This window comes from Chlamydotis macqueenii, chromosome 9, assembly GCF_036417535.1.
Source record: "Chlamydotis macqueenii isolate bChlMac1 chromosome 9, bChlMac1.mat, whole genome shotgun sequence".
NCBI lineage: Eukaryota > Metazoa > Chordata > Aves > Otidiformes > Otididae > Chlamydotis > Chlamydotis macqueenii.
Window position 1 is genome coordinate 16,587,678 of NC_141564.1, and position 18,519 is coordinate 16,606,196.

Below are 18,519 nucleotides of genomic sequence, written 5' to 3' on the forward strand. Positions count from 1 at the left end.
GTTGGAAGGTGACCTGCACCCCAGGGCAAGGCCTGGCCCCTCCACCTGTGTGGCAACAACCCCCCTCCGGCCAGGCTCACGTGGGTGTTTGCAGCGATGGCGCAGATAACCCCTGCACGCACGTCCCCGGCGGCAGTGCCGGTGGTGCCGGGAGGGGGCCGGGGCAGGGTGAGCATGCGGGACCCCGAGGCGGCAGTGGGAGGCTGCTCCTTCCTTCTTCCTCCTTGGCAGCCAGCCCACCCCTGCCAGGGGTTATTGGCCGCTTGTTGTGGGGACCCAGCAGAAAATGGGGCAGCAGGGAGGGGGGGCTTTGGGGAGTGCAGGGCTCAGGGCTGACCCACCCCTCCCAGAGGCACTAGGGACCCCTGTCACTATTTGCCATCCCACGGCCTTTGGGCCAGGTCACTTTGCAGCCCATCAGATGCTCCCCTGGGGGGTTGGAGACCCCAGCCTTGGGGTGTCAATCATGGAGTCACCCTGAGACGGGCCTTAAAACCTCCCATGGCAAAACGGGTGTCCCCCAGGATCAGTGGATCCCCAGGACTGGTACACAGCCACCTCCAGGACAGGCTGTGAGGCCATGGAGACGTCAGTGCCTCGGGCAGGGCACGTGGTGTCCCCGTCCCCCCCGCCCAGGGGAGTGCTCACCAGCAAAGCCACCCGGTTGCGTTGCTCCCTTGGGACACAGCCTCAGCCCTGTTCCCTTCCCTGAGGAAGCGCCATGGGGTGCCGGAGCCAGCGGCTGCTCTGGAGCTGGGTGCTGTGGGGGCTCTGGGTGCTGCCAGGTGAGTGCTGGGGTCGCCCGCAGTGCTGCTGGTCTGACCAGCTGGCCGATACCATCTGGGTGATGGGTGATGGGTGGTGGGCTGCGAACGACTCTCCGGCTGCTGGAACGCTGCACGTTCGAGCCCGAGTGCCTGGCCAGGGTTTCCTCCATCTCTACCCACTGGTGCCACAGCCCGGCCACGGTCCCCTGACCATGGCAGGGAAAGGTGGGGGGGTTGTGGGTCAAATGGGAGCTCTCACCCATGGGGAAGGCGCTTGTCTTGCTCTCAGCGTTGGTCCAGGTGTGGGTGCTGGGTGGGAATAAGTTCCAAGGGCTGGGGGCACCTTCCTCCCGCAGCAGGGAGGAGGGATGGGGGCGATGGGGACCCCGGGCTGATTTTCTCCTCATCCTGCCCTCACCTACCTGCTCTGCCACCAGCGCAAGCCAGAGAGATGGGGGAGCAGCCCCTTGTCCCCACGCTGGCCCCGACAGAGCTGGGCAGCATCTCGGCTGACAGCACCAGCGCCGAGCTGCCTCCGGACCCGGGCACCTGCCAGGCGTTCCCCACCGCCGTGGCCGCCCAGCCCCAGCGCCCCTTTCCTGCGGGCAGGACCACCACCTCCGCAGACAGCCGTGGCTCAGGTAAGGCCGGCGGGGAGCCAGCCGTGAGCAGGTTCCCGCCTGCTGCGGACGCGCTGGGGTTGATCCAGCTGGGGCCACCTTGTCTCGCCCCACAGGCAGCCTGGTGCCGCCGGTGACAGCGAGAGCGCTGGTCCCAGCCAGGAGCAGTGTAAAGCGGGGGGGGCCTCCCAGCACAGCAGCTCTCGCCGGGGATCTGGCAACACAAGGTAGCCCCCAGGCAGGGGCAGGGGCTGGGGTCGCCTCTCCGGACGCTGCCAGCCCCTCGACCAGCGGCCCTCTGGCTCCCACCACTGCTTGGCACAGGCAGCTCCCATCCCAAGCGGTGGGCCTTGTCGCGGAGGGTGGTGGTGCTGAGCCAGCCACAGCCACATCGTCCCCAGCTCCACATATCCCTGCTGCAATGGGGACAAGCAAACAGCTGTCAGACAGCAGCTCCACTCCCCAGCAGGCTGTGGAAGTGTCCAGAGTGGCTCTGGACAGCATCCCTGGAGAGTCGGTCCTCAGAACAACTGTCCCCACGCAAGAAGGGGCTGCAGTTGAGCCACCTATGGGTGCTGTTGGTGCACAGAGTGATGCCCACCCAGCACCAGACAGAGCTCTGTCCCCACCAGTGGCACACAGCCCAACTGCTCAGCCAGGGCTGGGGACAAAAGCATCTTCCTCAGTCACTGGCAGGTTGACTGATTCCAACGAGTTGGTGCAGCTGGTCAATGCTGTCACTGCAGAGGGGACGCCGGGGACAGCGTGGACCATGGTGCCATCCCATGACAAACATAGCACAGGGCCATCGCCCTCCAGCATCAGCAAGAGCTCTGCTGAGCCATATGCCACTGCCGCACTCCTGTCCCAGGAGGTCACAGCAGAGCTGGATGAGGACCCCTTGCCTCCCTCCTCAGCAGCCAGCGTCTCTCAGGACACGGGCAGCCCCGCAGAGCCAGCAGCAGCCCCGGCCGGCCCTACCCCTGGGCTCCCTGGGGCTCCCCTCCATGCAGCCACAGAGGGAGCCGGGACGGCGGCCCCAACATCTGCAGAGCCCCCAGGCGCATCCTTGGTGAAGGTCACCTTTTCTCCTGTCACCACTGGCATCAGCGAGGCTACAGAGCCACGGACACGTCCCTTACCCGACACTGGCCATAACACCTCGCAGGAGCCCCCTGCTCAGCGGCCTCCAGCCCTTTCCCCCTGGCTCCCTGGCAGTGCCACGCCAGGCTCAGGAGAGCCAATTCCCCCCAGCCACGGAGCAGCCCCCAGCACTGCTGGAGATGGGCTGCCTGGAGCCAAAGCCATCACCCACCTCCAGGCCACCACGACAGCTCCAAGCACACCAGCCACGGTGATGGATGTCACAGCTGCAGATCATGTCCCCACCGTGTCATTCACAGCCCTGGGAAGTGCCGGTGCTGAGCCGGTGTCCATCAGGAGCGAGGCCAATGCTGGATCCACAGGGAGCATCACTTCCCTGGAGACCAAGGCCACCCCAGCAGGGCTTGGCATGGGGCTGTCCCCTGACTTGGCTCCCAGCAGCACTAGTGGTCCCTCTCTGGGGCCGTTTGCGCACTCCAAGGGGTCTCTGCTCCCCCAGACCCCCTCAGCAGGCCCTGGGACCACCACGGCAGAGACAACTGCAGGCAAATCCCTTCTGGACAGACCCAGTATGGCCACATCCATCACGGGTGCTGGTGGAGCAAAGCCAGACAGGGCCCCTCAAACCACTGTTGCACCAACATCTTCCCTCAGCAGGTATGGCATCAGGACTGCACCAGCTCCCCATCCGTCCTCCCTCAGCAGCAAGCCAACTAGCAAAGCAGGGACAGGGACAGCATTGCCAGCCAGTGGCAATGCCACCACAATGCTGTGGGACACCGGTGCCACCCTGCTTGATCTTGATGCATCTCCTGGCCACAGCCACGCTGGTCCCACTGCAGGCTCAGCTCCCCTGGGAACTGGTGTCACCCTTGGACCTGCACCAGCCCCACCGCTCCAGGCTGGTCCCCGACGTGGGGCAGCTCCAGGGGCAGAGATGTGGTCACCCAGCGCTGCACCAGGCATGGACACAGCTGCCCCAGGCACCCTGAGCGTACCCAGAACAGCCACTGCCCCTGTGGCATCACGAGCAGGTGTCACCTCTCTCCTGGAAGACAGTGCCACTGCAGGGATGGCTCTGGGAGTGTCTCCATCATCCAGCATCCCCCCAGAGATGACAGCAGGCATGTCCCCACTGTCCCCAGCCACCCCATCTCCACCAGTGGGAGCTCCAGGTGATCCCCACCGCGATGGCAGCACCGCAGGGCGAGCAGTGGAGATGGCATCTCTGGAGGTGAGCACAGAGGAGAACCCAGGTACCAGTGCAGCGGGGCCAGCTTCCAGCCACGCGATCATCACCACCAGGCCATCACCAGAGCCGCCTGTCCAAGGGACTGATGCTCCCGAAACTAGGCCACCAGCGGATCTGCCCCTCCTGGCTCCCAGGAGCGGTCGCTTGGCTCCGCCAGCCGTGGCGAACTCCAGCCCAGCGCTGGCCACATCCAGCCCCATTCCCAGTGCAGCCGCTGGCAAGACACCCCAGCCTCCGACACTGCCAGCCCCCAAAGACGCAGCCACGGAGGGAGGCAGGGGCAGGTCCCAGCTGGCAGGAGATGGCGGCACCACGCAGGCAGCTCTGGGATCAACCCCGGCTGAAAACACAGGGGCGGGTGCCACAACAGGTACCCCCCATAGCAGTGACCCTGCCCTGGGGATGGCCCCGCTGGTGTCATTCCCTGCCACAGCCGGCATCACCACTCGGCCAAACACGGCTGCATCGGACCACAGCTATCACCCTGCTGAGCCCACCACGGACACAAACTCAGGCCCCGACTTGGATGTGGACATGGCTTCTCCCACCATAGGGGACAGGGCTGCAGGGCTGCTCTTGGGGTCGCCCACCCCTATGACTGGGCTTGCTGAGCCAGGCACCAGTGATGCCACCCCGTTGGCACGCTCTGCTCCGGGCAGCAAAAGTCCCGTGGTAGTGGCCATCATGGGCGCAGTGTCACCCACAGCTCCGGAACCGGGAACAGCACCTTCCCCTGGCCTCGTTCACAGTACTGCTGATCCAGATGGCAGCACGTCCCCTCCTGTCCCCAGCAACAGCCATCTGGCGGTGGTGGCATCCTCCATCACCCCCAGCATCGTCACCAGTCCATCAGTGGGATCAGGTGATGCCAGTCTCGACAAGGTCACAACACCCCCCTCTGCTCCACACAGCACCCGTGTCACCCCAAGGCTGTGCCCTGAGGCCACTGATGGCACCTGCAATCCAGTCTCAAGGGCTCTCAGCCCAGTCACTGAGGACAAGCCCTCGGCCAGGGTCTCGTCACTGGCTGTTGGCCTCACACAGTCATGGAAGACGACAGCCGCCTCCCGATCAGGCACCAGGGGTACCACCACCCAGGCAGACACCACCCCCTCCGAGAACAGCACCGAGGGTGCAGCATCCCCAGCCGGCACCAAAAGCACCCACGTGTCTGGCACCGACACCACTGGCACAAGCCCGGCCACCCCGCCAGCTGCCAGCATGTCCCCAGGCAACACCATCCCACCAGCCACCTCAGCTAGTGGGGACACCTTCATGGTGACCGGGGCCACCACAGCCATGCCATCTGCCCCTGTGAAGGCCATCAGCACCAGCAGTGCCCTGTCCTCCACTGCCACACATGATGAGGGAGGCGGAGATGGGCAACCTGTCTTCTCCCCAGCAGTGCACACTCCCTTGGTGGAGACAACCATGGGGTCCTGGAACGTCCTTGGTCCCAGCTCTGCCACCGCAGCCCCTCACAGCCCAGCAGAGAAGCCAGCGACATCCCCCTCATCCCTGCTTGGAGATGGTGCGACCGGGGAGCCAGCAGCTGGACAGACCTACCCCAAGCTGGCAACAGGCACCATTCCTCCCACAGCCATTAGCAACCGTGCCATGGGACAGGCAGCGGGCACGTCACCTTCCAGCTTCCAGACATCTCTAGGGACACCTGCCTGGGGAGAGAAAACAGCCGTCGCTGGAGGTAGTGCCATTGCAGCCATCGCTGCAGGGACCACCGTGGCCATCGCTGCAGGCAGCACCACCACAGCCATCGCTGCAGGCAGCACCTCCACGGCCATCGCTGCAGGCAGCACCACCACGGCCATCGCTGCAGGCAGCACCACGTCCGTCGCTGCAGGCAGCACCACCACGGCCATCGCTGCAGGCAGCACCACGTCCGTCGCTGCAGGCAGCACCACCACGGCCATCGCTGCAGGCAGCACCACGTCCATTGCTGCAGGCAACACCACCACGGCTATCCCTGCAGGCAGCACCAGGTCCATCGCTGCAGGCAGCACCTCCACGGCCATCGCTGCAGGCAGCACCACGTCCATTGCTGCAGGCAGCACCTCCACGGCCATCACTGCAGGCAGCACCACGGCCATCACTGCAGGCAGCACCACCACGGCCATCGCTGCAGGCAGCACCACGGCCATCACTGCAGGCAGCACCACCACGGCCATCGCTGCAGGCAGCACCACGGCCATCACTGCAGGCAGCACCACCACGGCCATCACTGCAGGCAGCACCACGTCCATTGCTGCAGGCAGCACCACCACGGCCATCGCTGCAGGCAGCACCACGTCCATCACTGCAGGCAGCACCACCACGGCCATCGCTGCAGGCAGCACCACGTCCATCACTGCAGGCAACACCACCACGGCCATCGCTGCAGGCAGCACCACGTCCATCACTGCAGGCAGCACCTCCACGGCCATCACTGCAGGCAGCACCACGTCCATTGCTGCAGGCAGCACCACCGTGGCCATTGCTGCAGGCAGCACCACCACGTCCATTGCTGCAGGCAGCACCACCGTGGCCATTGCTGCAGGCAGCACCACCACGGCCATCGCTGCAGGCAGCACCACGTCCATCACTGCAGGCAGCACCTCCACGGCCATCACTGCAGGCAGCACCACGTCCATTGCTGCAGGCAGCACCACCGTGGCCATCGCTGCAGGCAGCACCACCACAGCCATCGCTGCAGGCACCACCACGGCTATCGCTGCAGGCAGCACCACCATGGCCATCGCTGCAGGCAGCACCACCACGGCCATCACTGCAGGCAGCACCACCACGGCCATTGCTACAGGCAGAACCACCACATCCATTGATGCAGGCAGCACCACCACGGCCATCGCTGCAGGCAACACCACATCCGTCACTGCAGGCAGCACCACCACAGCCATCGCTGCAGGCAGCACCACGTCCGTCACTGCAGGCAGCACCACCACGGCCATCGCTGCAGGCAGCACCACCATGGCCATCGCTGCAGGCAGCACCAGGTCCATTGCTGCAGGCAGCACCTCCACGGCCATCACTGCAGGCAGCACCACGTCCATTGCTACAGGCAGCACCTCCACGGCCATCACTGCAGGCAGCACCACGTCCATTGCTGCAGGCAGCACCACCACGGCCATCGCTGCAGGCAGCACCACGTTCATTGCTGCAGGCAGCACCACCACAGCCATTGATGCAGGCAACACCACCAGGTCCATTGCTGCAGGCAGCACCACCACGGCCATCGCTGCAGGCAGCACCACGTCCATCACTGCAGGCAGCACCACGTCCGTCGCTGCAGGCAGCACCACCACAGCCATTGATGCAGGCAGCACCACCACGGCCATCACTGCAGGCAGCACCACATTCGTCACTGCAGGCAGCACCACGTCCATCACTGCAGGCAGCACCACGTTCATCACAGCAGGCAGCACCACTGCGGCCATCACTACAGACAGAACCACGTCCATCGCTGCAGGCAGAACCACTGCGGCCATCACTGCAGGCAGTACCACTACGTCCATCGCTGCAGGCAGTACCACTACGTCCATCGCTGCAGGCAGCACCCCCACAGCCATCGCTGCAGGCAGCACTGCGGCTATTGCTGCGGGGAGCACTGCATCCACCACTGCAGGGACCACTACTGAAGCCATCAATGCAGGGACCACTACAGCCATCACTGCAGGGACCACTACCGTGGCCATCGCTGCAGGCAGCACCACCATGGCCATCACTGCAGGGAGCACCATGGCTGTTGCACACACAACCCCAGAGAGCTCAGACAAGGAGGCAGGAGGTCTCCCAGCCCCGGGGACCACAGCACTGGGGAGACCACCAGCCACCAGCAGCCCTGCCACCACCCTAGCTCCTGCCTTTGGGACACAGAGGGGACCAGCCACAGCACCAAGGACATCTGCCCACCCCACCACCAACCGCAAAACTCCTGCCCCTGAGCCTCAACTCACCCATGGACTTACCAGTAAGTAGATTTTCTTCTTCGCAGAGCCAGGGGCAGGAAGGGGTTGTCAGCCGGCCGAGCACTGTGAGGGCTGAGGGTACAGCCTGGCTCAGGGCGACCTGTCTGCACTGCACATTGGGCTGACAGATTGAAGGGGAAAGGTGAAATAGGAGAGCTGAAAGCAGCCTATTCCAAGTTAAAAACTGGGTTAAAAATTAGGTTACAAGCCGAGACAACCACAGCATCCCAGTGGCAAGCAGGCGGGTTTGCCCTGGCTGCAGGGAGGATGGAGCAGACGTTAATGTTTTTTCACTTTTTTATTTATCTCCTGCCCGTGTCAGTGCCAGCGGCCTCCCTCTATCCCTTCGGCGCAGAGGGAGGGGACCAAGAGTGCGTTCAGAGGATGGTGGATTTTAACTGCCCCCTGTTCAAGCCAGAGATCGGTTTCCCCTTCGGGAAGTCGCTGCGGGACACTCTCTACGTGAGTTCCCCCCTCGCCGAGCACGTAAGGGATGTGCAGCCTCCTTGGCAGGAAAAACCCGCAGAAATGGAGCAGAAACCAAATTTCATCTGAATGTTAATTTTTTTTTGCCATTTAAACTGGCAGCTTTCTGCCCACCCATGGAGGTTAAAAGCCACACGGTCCAGGCAGGAGCTGCCTGGGGTGTCGGCAAATAACGAGTTATTTTGGTTAGTTTACAGATAACGGACAGATCATTTTCCCTCCCACGGATAACTACGTCCCCTCCAACCCCAACCCGCCTCCCCGAGGCTTCAGTGGCCAGGAGGGTCTGCCGATGGTGGCCGCCTTCTGGGACGACGCAGATTTCTCCCACGGTGTCGGCACCACCTGGTACCAGGTTGGGGATGCTAAAGATGTTCTCCCAGGAGAGCCCAGCTCTCAGCTTGCTCATTAAACCTTCTCTCTTGGTAACCTGCAGGAGTACTCCACCCTCGGCTCCACCGAAGACCCCCTTGTCCATGATGTCGAAGAAAAGATCGAGAAATACCTGAAAACCCCCTACGTAGCAAAATGGACCTTGAAGGTGACGTGGGAGAAGGCTCCGGCGTACCCATCCCAGCAGGATGACACTCGGGTGAGCGGTGGGCAACCCAGTTGACGAAGGGGACGGGCACAAGCGACAGCTGGGGCAGGGCTGGGCTGTTGGTCTCCTGTGGCTCGGCGCAGGCGTTTCGGGTCTCACCGCTCAGTCTGCACTGCGGGGAGAGCAGGGGACGATTTGGGGTTGCTAAGGGGGTGCCTCGGGTTTCTCCAGACCAGCACCTACCAGGCTGTCCTCACCACGGACGGGAACCGCTCCTTCGCCCTGCTGATCTACCAGGACGGCGGGATGCGGTGGGACTACACCGAGCTGGCTGCAGGCAACGTGCTGATCGGCTTCTCCAGGTGCTGTGCAGGCACACGGCTGCATTTTGGGACGGCAGGGATCTCTCCCAGCACTATGTTGGGACCATCGGAGATGTTATCCCCAGGAGCTGGGTTGCTCCCACGCCCAGAGCAACCTTGTCCCGTTTAAACCCCCTCTTCTGCAAACTGCAGCAGTTCGCACCCCAGCTCTTCTATGGGGAGCGGAGGAGGGTTGTAACCCCAAATCTCCTCTCTCCACACAGCGGCGATGGCTATGCCCAAAATAACGAGCTGACTCAAAAGCCACTGGCTGTCAAGTACCGACCCGACCAGCAGAGCAGCGCTGGCACTGGTACGGCACTGGGGGAGACCTCGGGGCAGGCGGGGATGGAGCGAGTCATGCTCTGCCCCTGGAGCATGTCCCCAACCCGCGTTTCTGCCAGGTGACAGGCCAGTGAAGCCACCAGGCCACCAGGGCTGGCCACCAAGAGCAGAGCACAGGTGTCCCATGTCCTGCTGTGGCTTCCCAGGGCCATGCTGGCTCTAGAGGGAGCCTGGAGACCTTGTCTAAGGTCAACAGCTGGGGACAGTTGTCCCATGGGATCACCCTGGGCGCAAGGCAAGACCCTGGCCAAGCCATGCATTTCTCTGCTTGCTCCCCCAGACGTACACGGGCTCTGGCTGTACAGGCTGGACAGTCGCTCCCGGGTGAACTACAGGCTGCGGTGCCTGGCCTGGCTGGACGCGCAGCCGACACCGGCTGTCTGGAACGGCCAACTGCCGCCGTGTCCCTGCTCCCAGCCCCAGGCAGAGCTGGACCCCCGCTACCGCCAGAGCAGAGGTGCTGAGTGCGGCCCCCCAGGGCCAACCACAGGATTGGGGGGCTGGTGGGGGGTCCCCTCCTGCTCTGGGGGCGGATCTGGTGATCCCCCCACACCATTTCAGGCCTGTTGGACTCCTCTGTGAGGATGCTGCGCACCTCGTCCCCCAGCCCAGCTGGAGCCGGGGTGCGGTGCCTGTACCGAGACGGGAGTTTGCTCGAAGGCTGGCAGGAGAGAGTCTGGAGCCTCCCCATCCACCCCAGGGCTGGTAAGCGCACTCTGCCTCTCCCTCATCCTAAAATCCCCCGAGCACTGAGTGCTCTGCAGGCGCAGCAGGGACCCCCCACACCACCCCAGTGCCTGGCCACCTTCCTCTGCAGATGAGGAGCTGGAAGCATTCGACTGGTGCTGCCGGCGCGTGGGGAAGCCCCTGTTCTGCACCAGGTTTGCAGAGAAGAGACCGAGGGTCGGCTGCGAGGGATACGTGCCGCCCGCCCCTGGTGAGTCCCCAGGGCTCTGCCTCCTCTGTGCCAGGGTGCCGAGTGGGTGGCACGGCCGTATGTGGACCCCAGGCATTACCCACGCTTCGTAGCATCCCGGTGGGGACTGCCAAGCCCAGCGCAGCGCCGTGGGCTGCTGTCCTCCATGCGATGACACCAGCGTTTGCTTTTCTTCCTCATCCTAAAATGGCATCATCTCCTCTGGACCCCAGCCAGTGCCTTTGGGGACCCCCACATCACCACCCTGGATGGACTTATCTACACCTTCAACGGGCTCGGGGATTTTGTCCTGCTGCTGGCCAGCGATGCCCAGACCAGCTTCGTGCTGCAAGGGCGCACGGCCCGGACCGGCTCAGCCCAGGCCACCAACTTTGTGGCTTTTGCTGCCCAGTACATCTCCACCACCACCACAACAGTAAGTAGGAGCGACCTGGGTACCAGTTTGAGCATCTAACAGGATAGACCCCTCTGACAGGTTGGGCATTTCCTCTGCATCACCTACAAGTGGCCAGGACCTGAGGAGCATCCCCGCTCCTCTCCCTGCCACCTCCAACGACAGCAACAAAGTGCTAATAGCTGTGGGTTGGACTAAGACTAATGCGCTACAGCTTTAACACCTCCTGCAAGCTGGCCAGCAAGTGCCTGGAGCTCTGCAGGAACTGCAGGTCTGCTCCATCCTCTTCGTTGCACACCCTTTGCCCTGACTGCCATTCTCTTCCAGACACGTTAGCACAAGCCCGTACTCTTCCTTACTTTGCAGAATTGCTCCCCACACCCGTTTCCGTAAGTAAAATCTTCCAGTGTCACCAGAAGCAGCTGCTGAGCAGCATGAGGAGGGGTCTCAGAGCCTGGAGCCCGCCACAGCTCTCCACGCTGCCATGGTCAGCTGAGCAGCGGTGGTGGCCTCTGCATGCCCCATGCCAGCAGTGATGGGGAGGGGTGCAGCATGCCGTCCTTTTCTGTGCAGCCATCAAAGCTGCGTTATCATGCGTTTGCTGGGGTGAAGAGCACACCATCATGGCCCCTGGGGCTGAGCCTGTCTGCCAGGGCTGGAGGAAGACGAGGTTTATCTCGTGTCCCCAGCACGGGGGGACGGCAGGAAGGGACGAGCAGAGGGGCTGACTGGAACATCCACCATGATTTACAGGTTGAATGGACCTTGGGCAATCAGGGTGACATCCAAGTTCTCCTGAACGGTGAAACCATCCAGTTTTCCTATTCCCAAGGTGAGCAGGGTGTGCTGTTAAATGCTAAAATTATCTAGGGGGTATGAGGGGTGTCCCCAGGCCACAGGGACCAGCCCTGCCCAGAGTGAGGGAAGCCGTCCTGAGAGCCATCGAATGTCTCCCACCTGTACCCTGTCTCTGACTCAGCTGGGGTGGATGAGGAGCCCTCAGCTCCCCAAATTCAGGGGAATTGTTCCAGACCCCAGCCTTGCATGGACCTTCCCTCTCTGCTCACCTGCTCTTGCAGACATGGGTACCGAGGTGTACTACAGCCCCAGCGTCCTGCTGGTCAACGACTCCTCCATCACAGCCATCTTCAATGGAGCCATCGCTGTCTCCATCTCAGCCACCTCCGGGATCCTGAGTGTGGTCTGCAGCCTGCCTGATCGGTACCGCAACAGCACCAAGGGCCTTCTGGGTGAGGACCCCTGGCACCGCTGCAGAGCCAGAGTGTGAAGTCCCCTTCAGTCCCCCAAAGCAGACTGGCAAACGCTTGGGGAACATGTTTGCTAGGGCAGGGACCCCCGGATCTAAACTAAACGCTGGCCAGTACCACAGAGGAGGTCAGCTCCAGCGCAGGGAACTCCAATTCTCTGGTGATGCTCCGCCAGGTGTGTGGGACTACGACCCTGCAGATGACTTCCAGATGCCGAACGGTACCAGCATCCCCATGAACAGCAGCGAGGAGGAGATCTACAGCTACGGGATGACCTGTAAGTCCAGGCTCAGGATCCACCTTGGCAACCCCCCTGTTCCTGCACCTTCTGGCCGTTCTTTGGCTGGAGACATTTAGACGCTCGCCTGAGCAAAAGCGATGCCAGGGAAGCCCTTTGGTGTCCTCACTGCTCTGTGGAAATGAGACCTAAAATATAGGAAACCTTAAAAACCCAAGGCTGTACCCATGGTGTGCTCTCTTGCAGGGGCTGTTGGAGAGCACAGCCTGTTTGCTCAGCCTTTGGACTCACCGGTAATGAACTTCACACCCATCTTCTTGTCTCAGCTGCGCCAGGAGAATGAAAGCCAGTACCAGCTGGCAGCCTCGCAGTGCCGCGGCAGCAAGGAGTGCATCTACGATGCGCTGAGCACAGGGGACGTGGCGCTGGGCCTGGCCACCCAGAGCCTTGCAGCTGACTTCCAGCAGAAGAAGACAGTGCTCAGTAAGTGGAGCAGATCCTCACCTCTGAGAGGGCATGGGCTGGGGTAACTGGGCTTTCTCTGTGCTCTCTTGCTCCATGTGAGGCAGGAGAGAAGTCACCAAGGTCTCAGAGTTGCATTGCCCGGCTGGGTGGTCTCCAAGCTGGGGAGATGCCACCATGCTGAGCAACACGAGAGCCTTGTCAGTGGGCAATCATGGCAGCATCTGCCTGGGGTCCCGTCCTCACCAGGAGGGACTCAGAGCCAAGAGGTGCCAAGGCCAAGTAGCAAACACCCAGCTGTGTGTTGGGCTGCTCTTTCCTCAGATGCCTTCCCTCCCATCATCACTGGTAACGCATCACTCACAGCCTTCAGGACAGAAAGGGTCAGGAGGCAGTTCCACGCCGTGGGGGTGGGAGCACGCTTTGTCCCACACTTCTCACCAGAGCTCAACATCTCAGGTAGAGGAGAGATGGGGCAGCTGGGGTGGGATGGGGGGACATGGGCCAGCCAGCCCCTTTCCTCTGCCACCTCCTCTAACTCCCACCTCTCCCCCTGGCAGAGAGTGGCACCCTGACGTGGGAGCCCCGTGGGATGGCCCCGCTCACCGTCAGCCTGGAGGCTGTGGGGTCCAACAACCTCTCTACCCTCCTCCAGCTTCACTTCACCCTTTGCAGCTGCAGCAGGAGCCAGGAGTGCGACTACAGTGACACCGTCACCCTTGAGGGATCCTCCCTGCAGGTAGTGGGCTGGAAAACTCCTCCGGTGCCACACTGTGCTGGTCCCCGCACCAGCCGTGCCAACTGTCTTCTCCATCTACCCATCCTCCTTGTGTCCCTAAGCCCATGTCCCTATCCTCTTCCCAGCTGGCAGCCTGCAGGTGCGAGGGCGGCTTCCTGGGTCCCTTCTGCCAGGACCCACCAGACCCCTGTGCCTGGGGATGCTTCCCCGGCGTGGACTGCAATTCGCGCTCTGGATGCGGACCCTGCCCGGCCGGCCTGACTGGCGATGGGCGGCACTGCTCAGGTGACGAGGGCTCACCACAGCCACCAGGAACCCGAGGCACCTGCGGGACCCTGGCCCAGGTATTTCTCCCGGTGCCACGCTGCGTTGCTTTGGCAGACATCGACGAGTGCGCCCAGGGGACGGCGTGCCCGGGGAACGCCACCTGCACCAACACGGTGGGCGGCTACGCCTGCTCCTGCCCGGCTGGCCAGGAGGGTGAGTACGGGCACCGCAGCGGGCATGGTCCTCGTCCCCATCGTGCCGGAGGCCTCCGTGGAATGGGGCTCCCGTGGGAGCCAAACTGGCCAGAGAGGAGAGGAAGGGGAGCTAGCTGAGCTCTGTACCCAAAATAAAAGGGCCCAGAGCCCAGCCACCCTTCATGCTCCCAGGCTGTGAATCTCACTGATCTTCTGGGAAGGGAAACTTTTTCCCTGCAATTTTTCTCTTTGAGGAAAAAAAAAAAATCTCATCCCATCAAAACTCAAATGCTCGTGCAGAGGTTGGGGGGGTTAAAATCAAGTCCTGTTTTCAGGTGGTTTTGGTGGGGTTGGGATGATGGGTTTTGCTCCTGTTTTAATGCAGCAGGCGGGGATTTCACAAGGGTTCCAGCAGGGCTTTTCCTTGAGGATCCGAAAGCCCTAAGGCATAAAAAAAAAAAAAAAAAAAAGGGTGTTTACAATGTTGGGCTTTTTTTAAAGGAGTTTTTAAAAAATCTGGAAGAAAGGCACCTTAGCCGAAGAGCAGTTGGGGGTGGGTTGGGGCACTAGGGCTCTGTCTCTGCAGCCGGGCTCGTGCCTGCTCCTGACTCGGGCTCCCCATCCCACAGGCGAGGGTCCAGGCTGCGGCTCGGCCTGCGGCTCCCGCTCCTGCCCCGAGGGCTACTGCAGCAACGGGGGACGCTGCCGCCTGCACCCCGACACCTGCGCCCCGGCCTGCGTCTGCCCCCCGGCTTTCACTGACCAGCACTGCCTGGTGGCAGGGGGGGATTTTCGGCCACTGCCCAGCGCAGGTGGGTGCCTGTGCCCGACAAGGCGGGAACCCCAACCCCACTTGCCCTGGTTCTGGGATGCCAGAGCCACTGCTGTGGCTTGACCCCAGCAGATCTCCCCCGGAGAAGCATCCAGTTGCGGGTCAGGACGCTGCAAAACGCCACTGCCGGCGAAGTCAACAGCACTGTACGTCGTGGAAGGGGACGGGCTTGGGGAGGGGGACACACCAGCACCCCCGGCGGTGTGGCAGCTTGGGGTGCCTGTGCCTCCGTGCTCCCCTCTCCCATGGGATCCTTGGGGATCCAGCGGATCCACAGGGCAGGGGGGAGGCAGTGCCAGCCACACGATGCTGGCTGCGACCGTGGCCATGTGCCAGGTCCTCAGCACATGAACGAAAGGCCAGAGCAGCCCTTGGGGCTCAGCCACGGTGCTCTCGTCGCCCTTCAGCCTCTCCCCATGCCGGGGCCATCCTGCCCTCCCCTAACACCCTCCCACTCTCCCTGCCACAGGTCTCGGCCATCCTGGGCTCCCTGGAGGTGAAGGCTTTCCAGAGCAACACCAACATCACCCAGACGTGAGTCAGCTCTGGAGTGGCCCCATGCCCACCTCAGGGAGCATTTTCCTTCACCCCAGAGTTTGTTTTTCCAGCCTTGATACTGATAAACCCTTGGAGACACAAGCCCCATGGCACCTTCCATCTCTTGCCTCATCCCTTCTTTACCTGGATGGGGAAACTGAGGCACGGTGGGTCTTGGTCACTCTGTCATGCAGCAGCAACTCCGCCAGCAGCCCCATCTCTTCCCTGCAGGACAGACAGCGATGGCTTCACCTTCATGGTGGTGTCCGAGTTTGCCTATGACAGTCGCAGCTTCGTCATCCGGTTCCTGAATGAGGACCTGCCGGCGGCCATCACCGGCACCTTCAACAGGCAGCGGGGGCAGCGGGAAGCGGGCACGCGCCTCCTCTTCCAGCGCCTGTACCAGGACAACGTAACCGACCTGGTGAAGCGTGAGTTGCTCCTGGTGTCGAGCTGGGGAGCCCAAGAGGAGCACCCCACTGTCCCCATTGTCCTCATCGCCGTGCGTACCCTGGGGTTCGGGTAATGCCCACAGGGGAGGTGGGTGGGCGGCATTCCCCACCCCAGGCATGGGTCCAGCTCAAGCAGACCTGGGGTAACATCAAGGGGTGATGCTGCCACGTGGCTGAACCCGTGCCGTCCCTCCCCAGTGACGGTGGCTGAGCTGAGGCGCTATTTCCCCTGTGGTCTGTACGGCTACAAAGGCTACCAGCTCCACTACGCCGGGACCATTGGCTTCGTCTGCATCTCCCCTTGCAAGAGGGGCTACTGCCAGCATGGTGGCCGGTGCCAGCACCTGCCCGAGGGACCCATGTGCAGGTAGCAGCGGCGCTGGGGACAGACATGGCCACCGGGCATGGCCACATCTCCCCACGACATCACCACTCCTCCCTCCTCATCCACAGCTGCCTGCCCTTCTCCATCTTCTCCCCTGCCGGCGCCCGGTGCGAGCAACTGGCCGTCAGCCTCGCCGCCTTCCTCGGCATCCTGCTGGGAGCCCTGGCCCTGCTCTGCCTCCTGCTCACCACGGCCTGGCTGGCCTCCTGCATCTGCCGCCAGCACCGCGGGTGAGCTGTGGGCTGGACAGGGGTGGGTGCTGCAGGAATGGAGACTGGGTATCAGGAAGAGTTTTGCCAGCCCAAAAAAATGGTGGGAGAATCCATCTCTGGAAGGTTCACCACTGCGCACATCTGGCCTGGGCAGGGGAAGCCTGCCCTGGGGAAGGGGCTGGGCTGGGTGATATTTTAGCATCTTCCAGCTCCTTTCCCAGTCATCCACTGCTCAGGGGTGCAATAATGTCAGTGAATTGAACATTACCTTCTCCTTTTCCCTGTGTCAGGGAATATTTGCATTTCTTCCTCATCCCACCCAGTGTCTGGTTACAGATGGGCTTTCTATTTAATTTTGATTTGAATACCGTCCAGATGATTCCCACTGCAATTCACATTGGTCTGGGAAAAGTTGGCCTGGAGCAAGAAAAAAAAGTGGTTGTAGGATCAGACCTCGCTCTCCTGCAGAGCAGGGAGTTAGCAGATGGCTGACGAGGTGCAAGGCTGGGGTGGAAGTGCCAGCATCTCCTTCCCTGCTCCCCAGCCCTGGGTCCTGGTGTGGAGGCGTGAATGGTGTTCCCATCCATGCTTGAGGAAAGCTCAATGCCCCAAGTCCCTTGTGCCGGTGGGAGCTGTGTCCTGCCTCTGGAGCCAGGGATCTCCGGGAAGCATCTCTGTTCATTTGCGCTTGGGCCAAGGCGAGAAATTGTGTGTGCACAGCAACGGCGGGCTATTCCTCCTCTCGTAGCCTCATCTCGCCCCCACACTCAGTCCCTACTCCCCCGTCCCATCCAACCCAAGCACCAGGACCAGGCAGGGGGTCTCCCAGCCCACCCTGACATCTTGTCTCCATTCTGCTCCCCTGCTCCTAGGGCCAAGGAGACATTCTGGAGACCACGAGCCTTCTCCTGTGAGTACATCCCCACAAACCCCTCCCACCCCAGCTCTGCTTCATCGTGGCGGTCTTTGAGCTCTGCTCATCTTCCCTGCTCCAGCTCTGATGATGGCAGGAGAGCGAGCAGAGCCTGTCCACTCCCACTCCCAGGAAAGGCATTGGGAACCTCAGCTCCAGGCCATCGACCCCTCAGTCCAGGTCTGTCCAGGGGTTATTTGTCCCAGTGGGGGGCTGTGGGCTGGGGGCCAATGTCCTTATCCCATGCCTCAAAGATTTTTGGGAGCTGTGCCTCGTCCCGGAGCATCGCAGACATTTTGGCCAGTGCTGGGGTCTGTGCTGCTGCCTGAGCTTGTCACAAAGAGCAGAGCCCATGCAGTGCCGACAGCACGGCGTGGCCTGTCCCTCCTTTACAGATCAGCATCCAGAGACCCCACGTCAGGCCTCCAAGCCAGCCCCCCCAGCAGCCCTAGCCTGCTGCCAGCCACAGCCAGCCCATGCTGCCCGTCCTGCCCCGACATCTCCGGGCTCGCGGAAGAGCCAGCCACTGCTGCCAGCCCCACCACCTGCTCTTGGGGTCTCCGACAACGGCGTCTGCGTGGAGGAAGGGGATGGGCAGCTGCATTTTGGGGTCTGGTCTTTGTGGGAGGATTCACTCTGGAGGAGGTGGGGTTTTTTGGGTGGAAAATGTGCATTTATGTTGGGTGGCCAAAGAGAGCGGATTTCACCTTCCCTCCAGGACCTGCAGAGGCAAGCGGAGTAGTCCTTGGGTGTGTCTGCACCGGGGTATGCCCTTGTGCAACGTAACCGAACCCGGCAGAGCCAGGCGGGGCAACACAGTGATTATAACCCGTTAGGAACAAAATAGAATAAACCAAAAAAATGAGGGCATGCTGCTGAGTAAGTTGCCTGCACCCCATGGTCCCTGTGTGCCAGCCCTGCTTCCCTGCTGCCCAGCTCTCAAGTCCTACTTTCTGCTGGTCCCATCCACAGAGCCAAAGAACAGATGGACGTAGGGGTTTGTGTGGCTCCATCCCCTCATCACCCCTGCAAAGCCACATATTTCCCCTCGCTGCTGTCCCTAGGCACTGCTCACAGTGGCTCAGATCATGCAAGCAGGGCTGTGGTCCCTGCAAACCCCCCACAGCGCTTCGCTGCCCCTGCTGAGGGAAGATGCTTGCCCAAGGAGGGTCTGGCAGACCCCAGCTCCAACCCTGCAGCCCTGGAGCCCAGCTCGGCCGCAGCCCGGACAC

The 18,519-nt window shown here is 62.2% G+C and overlaps 1 protein-coding gene across 1 annotated transcript; it reads left to right on the top strand.

The window, feature by feature from the left end:
• Window positions 1-721: 721 nt before the first annotated feature.
• MUC4 (mucin 4, cell surface associated) lies at window positions 722-17,739 on the top strand. Its single transcript, XM_086754861.1, has 33 exons — window positions 722-785; window positions 1,259-1,408; window positions 1,504-2,345; window positions 2,409-3,811; window positions 4,727-5,448; window positions 5,809-5,998; window positions 7,463-7,725; window positions 8,046-8,185; window positions 8,400-8,564; window positions 8,646-8,801; window positions 8,982-9,112; window positions 9,337-9,425; window positions 9,738-9,914; window positions 10,019-10,162; window positions 10,275-10,394; window positions 10,607-10,809; window positions 11,542-11,620; window positions 11,868-12,038; window positions 12,232-12,333; window positions 12,541-12,777; window positions 13,081-13,215; window positions 13,317-13,495; window positions 13,621-13,780; window positions 13,877-13,975; window positions 14,586-14,768; window positions 14,861-14,934; window positions 15,258-15,322; window positions 15,557-15,756; window positions 15,976-16,144; window positions 16,231-16,392; window positions 17,247-17,284; window positions 17,370-17,467; window positions 17,683-17,739. Exons 1-33 carry the CDS (start codon window positions 722-724, stop codon window positions 17,737-17,739), a joined length of 7,167 nt encoding a protein of 2,388 aa, XP_086610987.1.
• Window positions 17,740-18,519: the final 780 nt, after the last annotated feature.